The 18,833-nt window shown below is 43.3% G+C and overlaps 2 protein-coding genes across 4 annotated transcripts in view; one reads left to right on the top strand and one right to left on the bottom strand.

The window, feature by feature from the left end:
- Positions 1–18,833, bottom strand: part of gnptab (N-acetylglucosamine-1-phosphate transferase subunits alpha and beta) — a 59,917-nt gene that overhangs the window by 40,756 nt on the left and 328 nt on the right. For 2 of the 3 annotated variants that reach the window (XR_013278916.1, XR_013278917.1), the window contains exons 2-21: positions 18,215–18,300; positions 18,008–18,127; positions 17,740–17,790; positions 17,469–17,671; positions 17,290–17,354; positions 17,078–17,212; positions 14,522–14,683; positions 13,436–13,615; positions 13,199–13,369; positions 12,520–12,643; positions 11,747–11,962; positions 11,559–11,667; positions 9,842–10,544; positions 9,481–9,680; positions 8,288–8,507; positions 7,857–7,970; positions 7,700–7,785; positions 7,529–7,627; positions 7,296–7,463; positions 5,774–5,864 (exon numbers count right to left, since the gene is read on the bottom strand). Coding sequence is in view for 1 of the 3 variants with exons in the window: in XM_077499263.1 (XP_077355389.1) it covers positions 5,263–5,334; positions 5,774–5,864; positions 7,296–7,463; positions 7,529–7,627; positions 7,700–7,785; positions 7,857–7,970; positions 8,288–8,507; positions 9,481–9,680; positions 9,842–10,544; positions 11,559–11,667; positions 11,747–11,962; positions 12,520–12,643; positions 13,199–13,369; positions 13,436–13,615; positions 14,522–14,683; positions 17,078–17,212; positions 17,290–17,354; positions 17,469–17,671; positions 17,740–17,790; positions 18,008–18,127; positions 18,215–18,300 (3,375 nt within the window). In the remaining 2 variants the exon portion in view is untranslated. Of the gene's footprint in view, positions 1–4,549; positions 5,335–5,773; positions 5,865–7,295; positions 7,464–7,528; positions 7,628–7,699; positions 7,786–7,856; positions 7,971–8,287; positions 8,508–9,480; positions 9,681–9,841; positions 10,545–11,558; positions 11,668–11,746; positions 11,963–12,519; positions 12,644–13,198; positions 13,370–13,435; positions 13,616–14,521; positions 14,684–17,077; positions 17,213–17,289; positions 17,355–17,468; positions 17,672–17,739; positions 17,791–18,007; positions 18,128–18,214; positions 18,301–18,833 lie in introns of those variants that run through there. The other variant, XM_077499263.1, reaches the window with a different exon arrangement.
- chpt1 (choline phosphotransferase 1) lies at positions 24–4,502 on the top strand. Its single transcript, XM_077499285.1, has 8 exons — positions 24–439; positions 1,412–1,559; positions 1,630–1,771; positions 1,843–1,927; positions 2,008–2,139; positions 2,214–2,372; positions 3,181–3,306; positions 3,502–4,502. The coding sequence occupies exons 1-8, from the start codon at positions 200–202 to the stop codon at positions 3,616–3,618; spliced, it is 1,149 nt and encodes a 382-aa protein (XP_077355411.1). The 5' UTR covers positions 24–199; the 3' UTR covers positions 3,619–4,502.

The raw sequence follows: 18,833 nt of genomic DNA on the forward strand, positions 1-18,833 counted from the left end.
CGGTACGTCCTCAACCCTGTCCGAAACGTCATCGCTCAATCATGGTTCCGCCTTCGAAATGGCCTAAGCACATTCGCCTCCCTCTACAGGCCAAATGCGCTGCAATGTTTTGGGCTTGGCCGAGAGTCGGTAGCCGAATCTGAACGTCTTTCCCTGGGAGCCTGCGGAAATTCTTCACGGTGTATTTTGAGGAGAAACGATGGCCCATTTCCTGTGGCCAGAGCCGTTGTCAACAGCCCAGCTCAAGCGGCTGGAGGAGCACAAGTACAGCGCCTCCGGTCGCTCCCTGCTGGAGCCGCCGTGTCAGGTCTATTGGAACTGGCTTGTCAAGCAAATCCCGACATGGGTCGCCCCGAATACGCTCACCATCGTCGGCCTGCTGGTCAACATCGCCTCCACGCTCCTGCTCGTCTTTTTTTGCCCCACGGCTACGGAGGAGGTGAGTTGAGGCGACCTGGGACAAAGTTTGTCGCTCGCGAAATCAGTTTCGCCCATTGAGCAATTTAATCGTAATTTGACTATTTTATAAAAAATAATTTGAATTAACTCACTCAGAATTTACTAACAGTGGGCTCTACTGGGAATTCGGCGTTAATATGTTTAAAAATCGCTTCTACTTATGTTTACGGGATTTAACGGCTGCTACGTGTAAACAAGTGTCAGTTGTCAAACGAGCCTTGAGTATTCACTGCTTTATTGACATGTTCGGTGATTGGATCTGAGAGTTACATCTGTGTCAATCGATCGATGGATGATCGAGATGAGTGTGTGATTCATTTATGCAAAAATGTCCACCAATCATCGCTCATGTAACGCCGGGCTGCTGGTGTCAAAACACGGCTACCTCGGAGCACAACGCCGCCCTTGTTGATCGTTGTCGAGCCCAACAAGCAAACACTTTTTTTTTTTTTTTTTTTTTTAAACGTTTGAACACGCGCTGGACCAGTCCAGCCTGTTTGCTGTTCATAACGATTCTTGCTTACAACTCACTCAAAGTCCACATTTTATCTGTTTGCACACTTATCTGCATTGATTAATCACTCATTAGGCTACAAACGTACAGTATATGATGTACACATTTTGTGTGTTAATCGCAGCTGGTCTTTTTTTTTCTGAAACACAAAGACAAGTTTTTTTTTTTTTTTTTTTTAAGGCACAAGTTTGTTGTGCTAAACAAATGTACTACCTGACATTCTTATAATTTAGTTTGACAATTACACACAACTTACCATTTCTTTAGAGGGGTGGCGCTTGACTCAATTTCAGGAAGTTCATTTATATGCAGTTCTCCCAACACTTTTATTACTTTCTCCATAAGTAATGTATGAATTGGGGGTTGTTTGGCCTCGATGGGAGTCTGCACACCACTGAGTATCGTTCTGCATCTTTAACAGTCAAATGTCACCTCCAGGCTCCAGCATGGGCTTTCATCTTGAGTGCTCTGGGCCTGTTCGTGTACCAGTCCCTGGACGCCATCGATGGCAAGCAGGCCCGCAGGACCAACAGCAGCTCGGCCCTCGGCGAGCTCTTCGACCACGGCTGTGACGCCGTCTCGACAGGTGCTCAATAATCCACTCGTGAGCGCTTTTCACACTGACGTTATTGAGGTGTTGCGTCATCTCACTGCAGTGTTTGTCGCCGTGGGAACGTGCATCTCCTGCGGCATTGGCAGATACCCCCACTGGATATTCTTCTGCGGCTTCATTGGGATGTTCATGTTCTTCTGTGCCCACTGGCAGACTTACGTGTCTGGGACCCTCCGCTTTGGCCTGTGAGTCCCTAACTTGGGCACACGTTGACACACGCTCGTCCGCCTCAACCGCTGCTTTTTCTCCCGGGCAGGGTCGACGTCACCGAGGTGCAGTTTGCTATCATCATCATGTACATGATGTCAGCCTTCCGGGGCGTGAGCCTTTGGCAAACCACGGTAACTAAACTGCATTGTCCAATTTTGCACCGTTTCCACCGAGCAGCATGGCAGTTGACTTTTCTTGCATTGTTTTAAAGTTGCCCCTAATTGGACTGAAGCTGTACAACTTCCCCATCATGGGCATCATCGGTGGGGCCCTCTACTCATGCCACAACTACTTCTATGTCATTCTCAATGGTGGCGTTGGTAAAAACGGCTCCACTGTGGCAGTAAGCTGTGCCGAATAATGTTAGAAGACGCCGTGATGTTACCGCACGAATAAATAAACATTTGTGTTGCGCAGGACACCAGCGTGCTGAGTCCTGGTTTACACATTGGCCTCATCCTCACGCTGGCCTTCATCATCTTCAAGAAGTCATCCAGTCAGCTGTTTGAGCGCCACCCCTGCCTGTACCTGCTCGCCTTCGGCATGGTCATCGCCAAGATCTCCAATAAGCTTGTGGTGAGTTGGTCCTGAAATTTGTTTAGTCTTTGTTGCCGGTCTTGTCAAATGGGGCACTTTTTCCACATCGCCTTTTCCATCTGAGAACCACGGCGCTGTTTTGGGCGACCAATTAGGATTCCCGTTCTGCCTCCATCTTTTAGTTATTATTTATAATTTTTTGGTCTCTTGGATGAGTCAGAACTATTTGATTTTGTTGCACCTTGCAGTACAATCACAGTGAAGCTTATTCAGATTTTTTCTTTCTTTGATACTTTCTTTAATCACTCAAATTCAGCAGTATTTTTTCTAGGGCTGGGCGATTTAGCCTCTAAATAAAATCTCATATTTTTTCACAAAATTAGATTTTTCCTGATTTTATACAATTATTATTAATATTACAATTTTTTTTTTTTTTTACATAAACTAATAGGTTTAAAGGTTTTGCTTTTATTTGATCAGTTAATAAATTGAACCCTATTTCTCCTCTTGGAACTGCAAAATTTAAATTTCTCTCTTCAAATACTTCTGGAAACGAAAATGTATGTACTGATAAAGTTGTAAAAGTAAAACTTTTTTTTTTTTTGGCCAACTTTGTTTTAAAGTAGACGTGACTTTAAAATTTGCGGCGAGGTAGCCAATAGCACATACCTGGGTTCTCCTGTTTTCAGCAAGCTCTCAAATGGAGCGTGTGAGGACATGACATCAACATTATTTTTTAATTGTCCACAACATCGCCCAGCCCTAGTTTCTATTGTGTGTCAAGTTTGGGAAAAACATTTATTTTCACTTAACAGGGACTTAAAAGTTTTTTTTTCTACCTGCACAGGTGGCGCACATGACCAAGAGTGAGCTTCACCTCCCGGACACGGCCTTCATCGGCCCAGGTCTCCTCTTCCTCAACCAGTACTTCAACAGCTTCATCGATGAGTACATTGTCCTCTGGATCGCCATGGTCAGTTCCTGGTATTGCACTTCATAATTAGTCAAAACAGAGAATTGCCAAAAGTGTAAAACGTTCTCCCACTACAAACCAGTTGTGCAAAAAATACTGAAACTGAGTCGGGTTTTGAGGTCAAATTAATGAGACTGTTGGTGAGAACATACTTGTTGCATCATATGCAAATTAATCAAACTCTATGGCCTTCAGGTGCTCTCCCTAGTGGACCTGGCGCGCTACTGCACGGGCGTGTGCCACCAGATTGCGGGCCACTTGCGCATCCGCGTATTCAGCATTACGCCAGCCAGCCCCGCCCATCGCGACTGACAGCTTGCCCGGCGGGAGGAGGCGGGGGGAGACGCAGACCTCTCCCCGCTCCTGAAAGCAGACGACGACGATGACGAGAACAGACCCTCCTCAAGCCTTGACCAAGTGACCACCTCTGCCTAAAAAAACAAAAACAAAACTTGCCCACCAAAGTAAAATGCTCCAAAAAAAAGCTCCTGATACACCAAAGTTTTTTTTTTCTTTTTTAAAACATTATCTGCAAATGTTTGTCCCAAAAAAAAAAAAAAAAAAGAGACGTCAATTTTTTCCCCCCAAATTGTTCGATAAATGTGACTCGATGCGACCAATCAGGGTGGATTCAATGTGAAAAAAAATTTCCAATGAGGTGTTTTGGTCAGCAGGCTATGTGAAGCGTTACTTTTCATCTCATCGCCTTTTGTTCTGCTTTCTGACTTCTTCTCCCTTAAGGGCTAATAATGAATGTTGTGATTGTATGCAATTCAGATCAAGTCGCCTTAATTAATTTTGTTGTAATTGAAAAACATTGTGAATGTTGCAAACCAAACAAACTTTGTACGTGTTTTCCACTGAAAACTGCAATACAGAAGCTTCCCTTTTATCTACAGTATGTAGGCAGATCTTTGACTTTTCTCAGATTGATACATTTCTCCACATTGCTTATTATTCAGGTTGGCATGGATGAAAGGGATTTCTTCTTTGGTACCGCTTTACTATTTTTAGGTTCCTGGTTTGTACTCTGGAAAGTAACATCTGACTTTGTTTCTATGACCAATTATGTATTGAAATGTACAACCAAGATTTTTCACTGTTCACTAATACAACTGTACGACAAATTTTTACTAACAAATGTGTGTGGGTGGGAGCGAGGAAAAGTTTGTAATAAAGAAAATATTTTTCATGCATTTTCTTGTCATCATGCTTTGGGGAAAAAGCAGACAGAGAGATGGAATATGGCCGAATACATTTTATTTCAGTCGGAAGAACAATAGCAAGCGACTTTTAAAGGGTGGCGACACACACAGTATAACAAAGCATTCCGTCTCCATGGCAACGTTAAAATTAAAAAAAATAAGTTACGTACCAAGGTGTCTGAATTTCAGACATGATAGCAAGTCTGCTGAGTCCCACAGGGACACGTGCACAGACGGCAAAGAGGAAAGCTGCCGCAACCGACAAACACAAATTCAATCAAGTCCTAAACACACACGCACACGTAGACAATCTTTTCACAACATTTGTCTTGTAAAAGAAAGTATCGGAATGAACAAAGAAGGCACTTCTAGATCCCATATTGTTGAAGACGCAACCAATAATGACTTAAATCAATGATTCTTTTTATACAATTCCATTAAAAACAACTGAGCAGTAAAATGTCCAACAGTTCCTGTCATAATCACAAAAGAAACCAGTACTTTGACAATATTTGCCACCTGTCAATTCATTGTCCGTTCATGTTTCAGCATACAGCCTCAAAATAAAACAAAAAAACTTTGGAGTTGGTGTAGAGAGGCTCAGGAGTGTTGAGTGGGGAAAAGTGAAAGAAGCATTCATGATTCTTCATAAATCCATGTTGATCCTCCACCAAACAGGACGGAGGAGGCACCGATGCTGCTGCTGATTAAGGTGATTCTGTGCAGGTGATGAGGTGGAGGACTTCCTGGTTCAAACTCTCTCAGGGTTGTCGTCCTTGGCCATTTTGCGTCGGGGGAATATCTTGCGCTTTAAGTGGACCAGCTGTGAGAAAATGGGAGCACGCGAGGAGACCAATGTGATACCGGAGGACCTCAAGAAATGTGTTTTGATGAAGATATCAGACGTTCTGGTCGCTAAGGGCTGGGTGGGGGTCAGTGGGGGAATTCTCTTAACGTCAGCGTAACTCGCTCGGAGAAGAAACCAGACACCGGCGTGATTAGAGCACGTCAAAACCGAGATTTGTTTTCGGCTGTTTTGGCGACAAAATCGTGCAATCCGACTCTCTGAGAGTCATCGAGTCCTCCCCGCAAGGGAGGGAGACCAGGGGGAGGGGTTGTCTTCGGTTTCCGCCGAGTCAGGTCCTGGCATGGCTCGTCACACATGAGACGGACGAGCCGCCGAGCTGGGAATTTGGGTGGCGAAGGTGCGAATCGCGGAAACCGAGGAAAGCGTGGACACGGAAGACACTGAGGACACTGACCTGTTCGGCGAAGAAGGACATGACGGTGAAGACCACTAGCGTCACGAGCACACAGTGGGTCCAGAACTTCAGCTTGTCGCGGTAGGCTCGCCTGGGAGGAGGAAGGGGAGAGGTTCCATTAGGATATCTTTATGGACATGTGAGTGGGTGAACAAAAGGAAAGACGGTGATGCAACACGGAGGTGACGGTACTTCACTCAAAAGACACTCAGGGAGGCGATGAAATGCTCAGCTTACCACTTCCATCTGAGGTGGCTCATCTAATTTTAAAGTCTCTGTGTGAGGCCTGACACTGAACCCCGCCGCCCCTCCCCCCACCCTCTTGAAGAAGCAGCAAGGGTCTTTGGACATCAACGCCCTCTCTGGGGATCCCCATGGTGACAAGCTGGCAACACTTGGCCTAACATGCTGACAGCCACTTTGGTGCTTGTGATGTTATGATGCAGCCATTATTAGCAGCTGATGTGGCGTCACTAGTGCTGAGAGACATATTGTTTACCTCCACCACGCAGGTTGCGTTCACAGCTGGGGCATTTATGTTAATGTTCGACTACCTTGTTACTCTTCTTGATATTAGGACGTTTTTTGTTTTGTTTTTCGGTGAAATGTTCAACTCATTTCGCTATCAATCTTTCACATTCCAAATTCAAAATGTTCAGTTAACCAATTTAGGCCTAAAACGCCTGCCAAAACATGCCGGAAGCTTTCCTGGAAATTCAACAATATTGTCACTGCCTACTAAATAATTGATAGCTCAGCTCCTGAAGCAGATAGAAACATAATTTCAAAAAGATTTCAGAGCTTCAGAGATTTCCTGTGGAAATATCGATATCGTGATATTGTCCGTGCAATATGCATATCGCAAAGACATGCAATACGTTTCATATGGAATTTTATGCTTTTATCTTGAATTTGACCTGTCAGCCGATAACTAAAATGTGCACGGCCATCCAATAGTTGAACATTATCGAGATGTAATTACAATTAATGATCTAAGAATATGTTGAGTTTGCTTATTTTGCTGCATGAATGCTGAATGCTCGAGTAAAATTCCAAGACATTCTACGAGGTCCACGTCACTCTCTTGTGTATATTCTGATGCATTTCATCAGCTAAAAGACCAAGAATTGGTCAAAACAAACAAAATGATGTATCCGTTCTCCCAGCTTTAAAGGTAGAAGAGCGCCAGAGCGCTCCCGGCTCTAATTGTAGAAACACGGTAACACGCTCCCAGCCTTAATGGGTTAATTCAGAATATCTTGGGGATTATTTACCACATTCCAATCATTGTCACATTCCGAGAATTCCACACTTCACAAAATAATTCTCAAATTGAAGAGATATTTAACTCCTTCCACATTTCTTGACCAACAATTCAATATCTTCCATAGAATTTCGAATCAGATCTGCTGGCATCCTGGCAGGGTTTTCTTTTATCCCAGGAACAGCAGTTCCTGTGATCCAAAACCATGCTGGCCTTCCAAAAGTTGAGAATAAAGTTCCTGCGGTGGAAATGACTTACCATTCCTGGAGCTCATCCATGTGCAGGAAGCGGTTGCGGTACTCCCTAGGCAGCTCAAACTGGGATGGCAGCGGGAACATGGAATCGTAGAAGTCCCTCAGCACGGCCTTCACGGTGGCGGCGTCCTTGTGGGCGTGGTCGATGTTGTCGTTTAGACAGATGAACTTCCTGCGGGAAAACGAGGGTGTTAGAGAGATAAAGGGGATTCCTCATTGGAATGAAATGGACGCCACCTGGGATTCTTCCTGATGTCGTCCAACTGGCCCACCACGTGTGACACGTTGGTGCGCACCATCTTGAACGCGATGTCCTCCTCGCCCTTGATCTCAAACCTGCGCGAGTGGGAAACTCTTAAAACCAGGAGAGTATTTTAAACATGCCAGTGTTGCTACTGGATGTCTCACTTGTACTTGTTCTGATCCATGAAGGCCTTGCGAATGCAGTCTGTGATGGGCGTGCAGTGCATGATGAGGCCTTTCGTGACCGGCGGCTGGAAAAGAAAATTCACAATGTTACTTGAAAGAGCAGAATTAGAGGTTTTGTTTGTCATGAGGTGTTCACCATGCTGTGGTCGTAGTAGGCCTCCTGTGTGGGGTTCACCAGGTGGAGCTGGCTCAGGTTCCTTGGGATCATCTTGGAGCAGTTGATCAACATCTGCTCCAAACTTGTAAGGTCCTGAAAGGCCGAAATAATAAATGCATAGAAATACACTTATCTTTGTTCTATCTAGCTCAGTGGTTCTTAACTCTATACTGTACTATGTCTTAGATTTAAAAAAAAAATCATATTTTATTTTTTAACTCATTGACTGCCATTGACGGAAAAAGACGTCAAATAATGCATTTTTGCTGGGCTGGCAGTGAATGTGTTAATAAAAAGGGTTCGATGAATGCACATCGGTTATTGGGATCATTTAGTACCTCCAACAAGGTTAAGAACCACTGATCCATATAATCAATAAATGTTTGAAAACACTGGTTAAGTCGACTGACCTGGAGGCTGAGGGGCAGCTCGTGAATCCTCGTGGCGAGAGTCCGAATCTCACGATCGGACAGAACGCCAGAGTGGTCAGTGTCGACCTCGTCAAACACCTCAGAGACGTTGAGCTGCTGCTGAGTGCTCATCAGGAAGTAGAAGTAAGAGAAAGCAAACTGCATGTCATCCGGGTGGCGTACGCGGTGGCCGGACGTCTTGTCAAAGTCGTCCGGGAATCTGGAGGGAATTAAGAAGCAACACGTCATTGGCTAGTCACACAACAAGCAATGCGGCCCAGGTGGACAATAGCAGACAGAGACTCTCCACGCTTCGCTCTTTGGACTCAGCTACATGCGAAACCAGGGTGCGTGCTCCCCGTTCACCACGTCACCAATGACGAGGTGAAAAGGGGAGCGGCGACCAATCAACCAATCATGGCTCAGTTTGCTGACCAAACAGGTGAGCCGTGATTGGTCGTTACTTATCTTTCTTAGCACAGGTGATGTCATCTTCAGTCGACAGCAAGTGGAAAAAAATAATGAAGTTATCAAATTAATTCTGGACAAAATATTACCCTTTTACTGCTTAAAATGGCTCAATGAATCAGGTATCTCTTTAAGTAAGGATTACATTCGGATGTATTGAGAATATTGAATGAAAATCCTACTACAATAAATGTTTAATAAACACACAACACACATACACGCGCACACTTCCGAAACATTAAATAACCTGTAAAAAGCATCTGAGGTTTTTTTTGTTTGTTTGTTTTTTGTTTTGTAAATACATTAAATATTTTGGGAGGGGGAAAAAGTGCTAAGAATTGCTGAGGTATTTCGGGAAACTTGTTCACCCTCTCAAGTGTACCAATTAGTTTTTTTTGTTTTGTTTTTTGTTTTTTTAGGCTAAACGGTGATGAGCTGATGCAACTAAAGAACAGTATATAAGTGCCGTCATTTCTTTAATCTGTGGCGATTTGGAGCAGTTGCCACTTCTATTTATAAGAATTTCGCCCATTTCTACCATTACAATGTGCAGTTAGCACCCCCCCCAAAAAAAAAAAAAAATCCATCTTCCACCACATAAACATGTAATGTCGTGGCTGGCTACACTCAAATGTGGCTAGGAGATTTTTATACTGTTTAGCCACATTGGCTAAAAAGTTTCATGACCCAGTGTCAACCCTGCATGTGTGTGGCGGTCAACTCACGTGTCCTGCAGCTCCTGCATGACCAGCCTGTCAATCATATGTGGCATGTGCGCGGGGACTTTGCGGGAAGCGAAGCCAAACTGGCGGTTGAGCAGCTTGTTGACGTGGCGCAGCGAGTCGGCAAACGTGTCCCGCAACTTGCGTCCGCCGGCGGCGCCGTCCGTGTCGTACATCAGCGCACTCTGCAGGCGCTCTTCCTCCTGTTGAATAAAAGACAACACAAATACTTGGGAGCAAGAGATTCACAGTAGACAGACTGTGTTCGGAATCATTCATTCATTCCTTGCTCGCCGAATCGCTATACATGAGTCAATAAGTGAACCATCATGATCTTCACAGGATGATTTTTTTGTGAGCTCACCTCCAGCAGGTCTTGAAAGTACTTCTTCTTCTCCCACGGCAGGAAGCCTCTGTCAGCAGGGACAAAGTGTTGGAGCTTCCTCCCCGCTGGAACAACGTGGGGGGGCAGCGCTTGCCACTCGGTACTCTTCACTTTGGTAATGTGGCTGAGCAGTTTGGAGGTTTTGGGTCTCTCCCCCACACTAGGAACGTCAAGTTTGTCTCCGTCACGTTCTTCTCGGTCAGAGGTTAGCAGCTGAGCCTTGGTAAGGTTGTAACCCTTCAGCGTGATGTCTCCTCTGAGGAGTTTCTCATCCAGCTTCTGAAGCTCACTGCGCACAAGAGCTGGCAAGAGCGACTCGTTGAGAGCGGGAACTTCTATGATGGCCTCGAGTTCGTCCGGCTGCTTCCTTTGGATCTTGGGACCCCTCTTGTGCTCGGGTACATCCGAAAACAAGAAGGGCGGTTCAATGGTCACGGAAGGCTTCCGAGTGGAACCTTCCCTGCTGGTCTGCGTCCTGTTAACCTGCGGAAGCTGACGCGTGTCGACGGCCACGTTGAAAATCTTGGTAAATGTCGTGCTGTCCTCTCTTTGGAAGGTGATGTTGTATTGGACTGTGCTGGCGTTGTAGCCGGCGTGGAGCAGAAGGTGGATGGTTTTCCACTTGTTGGCCACAGAGGTGTGACGTACCACCGGGTTGTCACTCACGTGGGCCTCGGAGACCCTGTGGGGAGGGGGCAAAGTACCATAAAGTTGGAAAGTGAAAACATGAACAACCTAAAAGGGTTTTGCAAAAATGCAGATGCTCGGCTTGAACGGTTTGTGAAACGTGGTTTTTTAATTTGCATGGTGAATAGCATTTTTTTTTTTAGTATTTATGTCAGGGAGGGTGCATTTTCTGTTAATTTTTGAATGGGTTGGAGATAAACAATATTTAACTCAAATTTCATGCATTTGTTCTTCAGTGAAATGATTTGATTCTTGGATGTATTACGGCAAAGCAGTGTGTTTTTTATGCTTGTATATGCTACCTTTCCATGTAATTAACCTTCATTTGCAGTTAATTCCCATAAATATTACGGAAAAAAAGTTTTAAAAATCACCCATTCCATTTCTCATGTAAAGTTGCCTGAAATTTTACTACCACTTGCCAACCTTACGTGTGAGTAGCGCTGGGTTAAAAAATAAATAAATCGAAATCGCATCAATTTCCTTTTCATGCCCGATATCGATTCAGAAAACCATGAATTGATTATTTTAAATCCCCCCCCCCACCCCCTATAAATTAAGAGAATAGAATTTTAAAGGCCATATTTTTTATCTATTTTCTTGAAATTTACTGTTCACATGAATTTAGAAGTATTTTCTCACATTAAAAAATACCTGACTTATTGCACTTTAAGACAATTCTGAATCTTTTTAAATTATATTTACAATTATTGAATTCAAATTATGAAAATATTTTCATCTCATCCTTGCTGATAATGTTTGTGTAACATTTACGTGATTATAACGTGACTTTCATTTTTAAACTAAATCATTTGACCAGTTACTGCCTCTGCAAAATTTACTTTGGAATTTAATATTTGTGGAGCTTTTATCATGTCCTTGACATTTAATTAAGCGATATCGAATTGAAATGACTCGAAAGAGAACGGAAAATCTCAAAATAAAATCAAACTGAACTCTTGTGAATCGAAATCGAATTGAGAAATTTCAAATCGATACCTAGCCCTACCTGTGAGCCAGCCGTTCAAAGCTGAAATAAGGTCTGATCTCTCCAACTGGGAGGATGTACACTGTCTGGTTACTCAGCAAGGTGACACGGTGCAACTCTCCAAAGTGGTCTGTGACGTCGACACACAAACTGGATCAAGAATTTGACCAAAAATTGTGGAAAAGCACTTGTATCTGCCCAAAAGTCACCTGTGCCACAGTCGCCCACGTCGAAGCCGCAGGAGAGCACGTTACAGGCCTGGTCACAAAATTTGTCAGCCAGCCAAGAAGTGGCGCAACCTTGGTTACAGTACGAGGCTGCGGCCAGGCCAACTTGACCGCCGGCGAACTGCCACATCTGCCCGCCAACTCCGCCGGGACCACCAGGGGCAACACCACCTGGGAACCTGCTGCTTCCTGCAGCCCCTGACAGAAAAATGTAAATGGTACAAGTAGAGTTTTTGCAAATCTGTCCATGGGAATTGACCAAAAAAATAGGAATAAATCAGGATGTGAAGAACTTAAAGAGTTGGGCAAAACACATTTTAACATAATGCTAAAACAGACATCTACCGATAGATTTCATGCAAGTACAGTGGTATTACTGTTTCTTAATGGATGTATTTGTGCCCATTGTTCTCGTCTCTCTCCCGGCTGCTCACCATTGAATTTTTGCATTGTACTGCAAGACAAAATCTACATAACGAGTGAGCTCAGAAACACTGCTGTTTGACTAAAATGAAAAGTCATGCCCTCACATGTAGACAAGAGCTACAATATTTTGCATGGATGTCTGCTAAAGACATACAAATTTTTTTATTAGATTTATGCCTTATATATGAAACACCTATTCATTAAATTACCCAAAATTCCAATTTCCTGCCAGACATTTCAATGGAAAGTTTCCAATTTCCATGGAAATTTACTGAATACTTTCCAGAAAGGTATTGGAACTCTTCCACCCCTAAAGAGCATCTCTTTACCAATGCAGTCTCCTCCATCCCAGTCACATGCCGAGTTGTTGCACGCCTTGTCACAATAGCCATCCTTGATCCAGGATCCCGGGCAGCCTTCCGCACAATTGGGAACAGGCCAGGTTAGATACACCTGCAGGGAAGGAGAACCTGAGCGTGTGAGTCAAAAATACATTTGTTTGTTACCATGAGTAAAAAGTGTACCAAAATAACTGAACTTGGGGGCTGTGCAATTAATCAAAATTCAATTACAATTTCAAGTATTGCACTCCACAATTACAAAAACTGCATTATCGTAAACAAAAATAAGAGTATTAAGACCAATTTTGAGTTGTTTAAATTGATAAATTTGCACCTTTTTTATTTTAAAATAACTCATTTAATAAGTATTGTTTGGTCCAAATGGAACTTAACACAGTTAGCAGTCTTAACCAGAGCTTCCTGATGTTCTTGTTGCTGCTGGACATGTACATTTTCCAGAGGGAGCCATCCCAAAGGGGTCAATTAAGTCTAAGTCTAAGTCTAAGATCATATATCAGCTATGTTGGAGAAAGGCAACATCCAAAACCTGCAGGACTACGGCCCTTGAGGACCGAGATCGCCCATCCCTGGTTAGCAGATGGGTGCATTCTGTTCAGTACGTTTTTCTTCTTCTGCTCATCTATGCTTCTGCATCTACTCCAATTACCTTCTGTCCTTTTGAATGGCTGTAAAAGTCATCTGGCCAGACGTCTTTGCCAAACATCACATCATCATTGAGGTAAATGAACTTCTGCGAGAGTCCCGGGATGCGATGGATGTGACTTTCGATGGCGGGCGAGCTGAAGGTGGGGAGGTGGCTGTGGTTCAAGAACAGCTCCTGCGGTTCAAAGGAAAACATTTTGGATATGGATTCCGTTTTGTTCAAGTGCATCGTGGATGTTACCTGATGCGTGACGACCGAAACGCGAGGATTATCCAGATTGAGCCAGGAGGGAATCTGCCCGTTGGTGACAACGAAGACGTGTCGCACCCAGGGGGCGTGTTTCTCCACAGAGCGCAGGGAATAGCGAAGCTCCTCGTTGTCCTCGAAGCGGCTTGCCGAGACGTCCTCATCTTGCTTGGACTGCAGAGTAAGTAGTTGGTGAGTCAATAAATCATTTATTCATTCTCCAGTCACGATATAACAAGAAAAACAATGACTTGTTTTTCTGCAAGAATTAACTATTTTACTGCCACACGTGATCAAAATAACTTTAATATGGCAAAGGCTTTGATCATTCACGTTATCCTTGAAAACATTCTATTTCAGCAGATTTCGGCATGTTTCATTGTAATTTCATACACCGTCAGCCCATTGAAAAGAGATACAATGCTGCCATCTGCTGGCCATAGTGAGTGTTTTTGATTCCACAACCCATTGACCAGGCAGCGCTCACTGCCCACTGATTTAAAAAAAAAAAAAAATGTAGTTGATGTCATTTAACGTTTATGGCAGCATACATCGTGATTTTACTAATCGTTATTAAATGTTTTTGGTGGTCAAGAGTTAATATATGCTTGTATTGTATTCTGTTATGGGTTTAATTCATAATGACCTCATTTTCTGAGGATAAAGAATATATGCCAGTGAGTACTGTAATATTGTGTGTTGTCGGACTGTTTGTGTTCAAATACCAGTTGTTTAAAAGTTTTTATAGCTTCCATGAGATCTATGCTACTGTCTTTAGCCTATCAGAGGTGTTTTGTATTGCATGTTAGCATTAAGCTAGTGGTCTTACATAAGGCAAATTTATGTGGTTTGATTAAATGCAAATCCTGTAATTCTCTTTGTATTTGACGGCTGACTTCAAAAAGGAGTGGCAGCAAACACCTTTATTTAAACACTTTCAGAAAAAAAACAGCTGCTTAATGTTGTGAAACTTACTGCTCTCATTTTGGGGCTAGAGAGCTATAAAATAAAAATATTTGCCGGCGACACTCGTTAGTTGGATGGATCATTCATAAAGCAAGCCAACATTATAGTGATTACCTGCGAGATGGCAGTCAGGTCCCAGAAGAGGTAGGCGGGACTAATGGTCAGCTCCTTCCCATCCAGTGTCAGGTTCTTCTTGGACTTCTGCATGAGGTCGGTGAAGTCTTGCGGGCCTTTGAGGTGAAGCAGAGCGATGCTGGCCTCCGAATACAACTCAAACTGAGGAAGACACCATTTGACATACAGTTGGACTTCCATTTCAAAACTCATCAAGCACTTTTAGCCGATAGTAACATTCAATACGTTGTTGTAATTAAATGCTCATTTGCTAAATATATCCAGCAAATGTATTTAGTTTGGAAAAATCTGTGATGTCATCCCCACCACATAGTGTGGAGATCCACCACACTCCCTCCCCCGACTGCTGAATCTAAGCTTCCCAGGAAAAGGTTTGATCGCTGCCTCACTCCATCATCGAGCGTCTCGAATGAGCTGGCAAGTCGCCACCTCTTCTCGCTCCTTTTAGGTGAGGATTAGTCTGGACTTATGGAGCAAACGCAGCCCGGATCACGCTGCATCTCTATTATAGTTCTCAGAGTATGCCCGATAATGCTCACGCGTGTACACAAAGAGGGTGCGTGGCAGCCTCACAAAGACGGCTTTCATCGCCGGCCAGCGTCAACAGTTTCACTCACACACACACAATACTATACACAAACATTTTAAATACGCACACACAACAACAACAACAACAACAAACACAGCCACGCACTTAAAGTAGAACATGCTGGAGAAACACAAGGCACCTATGTTACTATATTACTAATGTGGTACACACATATATCGTACCAGTGAAAAACATGTCAAACACATATACTACTACTGTAGTAAACACAATGGAAATATGGCACACACATACCGGTATTGTACACGAGGTATATGATACAAGTTACAAATGAGGTTGAAAAACATGACACAAAATGGTACCCACACATATACTAATAAAATGGAACAGGTGCGATATAAGTTGCACACAAAGTAGACTAAAATGCTACAAATGTACAAAAACACAGTACACTGGAACAGATGATATAATTAAAGGTATACACACACAAAATATAAATATGGTTGATGACAGTTTCCGCACTTAATAAACGCAAAAGAAAATTGTTCTGACAACAGAGTTGGTGGGGTGTGATGGTGGTCTTTCATCACAATGGCACTGGTTCTAACACCAGCTATAAATATGGACCGTCTCTTAGCACCGAAACCCGCTCCCCTTTATTCACTGGCACCCCCTTTCGCAGAATGGGCTTGGTGACACCAGGAAATGCCACACAGTCCAGAATCTTCTCTCCCCTTGTGGTTCAAATGGAATAAACAGGTAAGAGGGCAGGTGACATGCGGTAATGTAGACATTGTGTATCTGCATTGTTTATATTCAAATACTCTTTGCTTAAAGTGTTATAACACTCATTTCATATGTTTTGCTAGTGGACTTTCAGACAATTTATGCAGCGGATGCATGCGTTGCGTTGTTAATTTCAAGCCGTGATGAGAAATAAAAAAAAATAGGGATAGGCGTTTTTCAGTGAAAAAATGTAATTAATTATTTTTGTACCACTACAGCACTACCAATACAATATTTTAGCTCAAGTGGCATTTCAGCCACTGGAATAAATAGTGATAATGAAATATTATGGCTAAATTTAAGACATATGGAAAGCTGTGAGTGACCTTTTTGGTCATTTTTATTTTTCGCGGGTCCATACACCCAAATATCCAATTGTGTAAGATATCTAATCGGCCGTGCTAGTACTGCATTGGCTGGGACAAAATGGTTGCCAAACATGTTACGGATTTCCGTTTGTTTTGATAATTTCCCCCAGTAATCCGCACTGATCTATCTATATAACCTTATATCCTGCTCAACACATAACAGTTCATTCAAGGATGATGGGACCATCTGGGAATAGCCCTGCCTTGGATTGCATTCCTGTAACGTATGGAAAGATTCACTTCATTCACACACAAGCTTATATTAAAGTACGACTGTAAAGAAACAAGGACAGTATGAAGCTCATCTATGGGCAGCGACATCTTGTGGCAGTGGGAGATATGGCAAAGGGGGTCTTTGCGTTGGAACAGTGCAATGCCACAACCTGCTGCTTGTTTACCTCTAACATCAGTCACTTTATCTAGTGAATTACATTTTTTTTTTCTAAAAAACAAAAACAAAACAACAGTCATCTAATATTCTAACATTCATTATAAAGTGAAAATGTTATACTCTTTATCCAAGCAAAAATATATTTTATCCGAATACTCGAGTACTCAATAAAATTTGCAGTTGCGTGTCCGAATACTATTAAAATACTCAATAGCTGCAGCCCTAGCAAGTACTGAATCCGATACTAAGGCCTGGAATCAGCCCGATACCAATACCTGGTATTGGCATTCGGTACTCGCCCATAATAATATAAGAAAGAGCTGAAGTTGATTGGATATTACATAATCAGACATCCTTGCTCTTGGGTAAGTTTATATTTTGGATTAACAGCTAAAGTGGCATAGAGTTCAGAAAGCGAATGAAATAGACTGATCTCCACTCACCTGTTTGATTTTGTCGGTGACAAAAGTGGGCAGCTTTGCTCTCAGCTGCTCAGTCTCCTTGAAGGACCCTGGGAAGCCGCTGAGGTAGGCCAGTGTCTGCATGCGGATCAAACCCGGAGCTTCTCTATCTGTGGTCTGTGGAAAACAAGACGAGATGACGGAAACGCAGCTTCCCTGAAAAGGTCAGGTGAGGAAATTGAAAAGAAACTGACTAGATAACATCTGGTCACGGAGAATTTCTTCTCTTCCTTGAAGGTGTCAATGTAGGCTTTCTCAGCTAGAAGAAGAACATACAAAAAAATCCAGTTAACCTTATTTACAGAATCTCATCTTCATCACACAGTATAGTGAACATCTGCTTATCACGGACGGGGCAAAGCTTCAGACCCACCATCAGCCTGTGAGCTGAACACCAGCACGGAGGTGGCGGTGGACGGGTGGACAGGTTTGCGGAGCTGAAGTAGCTCCTTGGCGGCCACCAGTGACGGCGAGAGCGATGGCAGCTCCTGGAGTGTGGCGTTGGCCGGCAAGGCAGGTTCGAGTGCCAGCATGGGTGCCACGATGCAATGGGACAGCAAGCATTCTGCTTTGGCCCTGGAAAGGTACGCCACAGCGGTCAGGAAAGGCGGATTGTGCAAAATATTCAGAATATTCAGTATTACCCAACTTTCGGCTCTTCTGTTGTTTCACTTGCATTTTTCCCTAGACGTTCTCTATATGGATAAGAGACACATAAAACAAAGTGACAGTGGTTCTTTGACTCAGAAGCAGACTGGCCAACCCGACTCCAACTCCTGATGTCATTCACTAGGCCCCACCCCTTAAAGCCACACATCCAACACACAAACACTATAGTACACACAGTAATTGCATTTCCAAACACTTTCATATTTTGCAAGCAATACATAAAAATGGTCTCTATATGGCTACCTGAGAGCTCTCTGTTCCTCTGCCAATTGCTCTCTCACAGCCTTCAGTTCCCTCAGCAGAGCCACGTCAGTGCCATTCACCCACGTGTACACCACATCGATGGGCATGGGCAAGCAGAGCCTACAGAAGAATACAAAGGAAGCTCAGTCGTCAGACAATGTAAGGTCATGTGCCTATTTGAGGGTTGAGATATGTAATTGCGCTCACCTGCTTTGAAATGATTTGCCACCCAAGTTGTCTCTATAAGAGTCAAACAGCACATGGTACTGGTCTCGGCTCCACTCAACCACAACCTGAAGGGAGAACGCAATCGACTCAACACAATACCCTGGAATATTAGCCACATATAGTAGTGTAATGTTTGTTTGTTTTTCTTGCATTCCTCCTCAATGCTACTATTTGAACATATTTCTGTGTGTTTGTCATTACATTCAGAGTTTATATGTGTCCATCTTCTTCAGCTCAAAATACATACGAGTGACATCAAATTTACAAATGGCCATATAAGGCACAAAGCGTGCCAATATCGGCAGTTCTAAAATAAATGTTTATACTTAGTTTTCTACTGTAAAGAGCTTTGAAATGAATTATTTCGAGGCCGAATTATTATTATATATATTTTTTTAAAGCACCTGCTTGAAGCAAATAGTCGAATAAAACATCGACAATGGAGCTCCAGATGATGTTAGATTTGGCTTGGGTTTGTCTTGCAATAGCATTTTTTTGTGCTTGGAGTCTGACAGCGAGAAGTTAACAGCTGGTGACGGTAGACGACGAGCACAACTAAATATATTCAAATGCTAACTGTGTACACAAACGAGAGGGA

Source organism: Festucalex cinctus, chromosome 16, assembly GCF_051991245.1.
Source record: "Festucalex cinctus isolate MCC-2025b chromosome 16, RoL_Fcin_1.0, whole genome shotgun sequence".
In the NCBI taxonomy this organism is placed as follows: domain Eukaryota; kingdom Metazoa; phylum Chordata; class Actinopteri; order Syngnathiformes; family Syngnathidae; genus Festucalex; species Festucalex cinctus.

Bases quoted from the DNA above. Each gene is read 5' to 3' on its own strand.
- chpt1 (XM_077499285.1), top strand. From the start codon at position 200: ATGGCCCATTTCCTGTGGCCAGAGCCGTTGTCAACAGCCCAGCTCAAG. The intron at 1,772-1,842 runs GTGAGTCCCTAA...TCTCCCGGGCAG, and splicing joins GGGACCCTCCGCTTTGGCCT to GGTCGACGTCACCGAGGTGC. The intron at 1,928-2,007 runs GTAACTAAACTG...ATTGTTTTAAAG, and splicing joins TGAGCCTTTGGCAAACCACG to TTGCCCCTAATTGGACTGAA.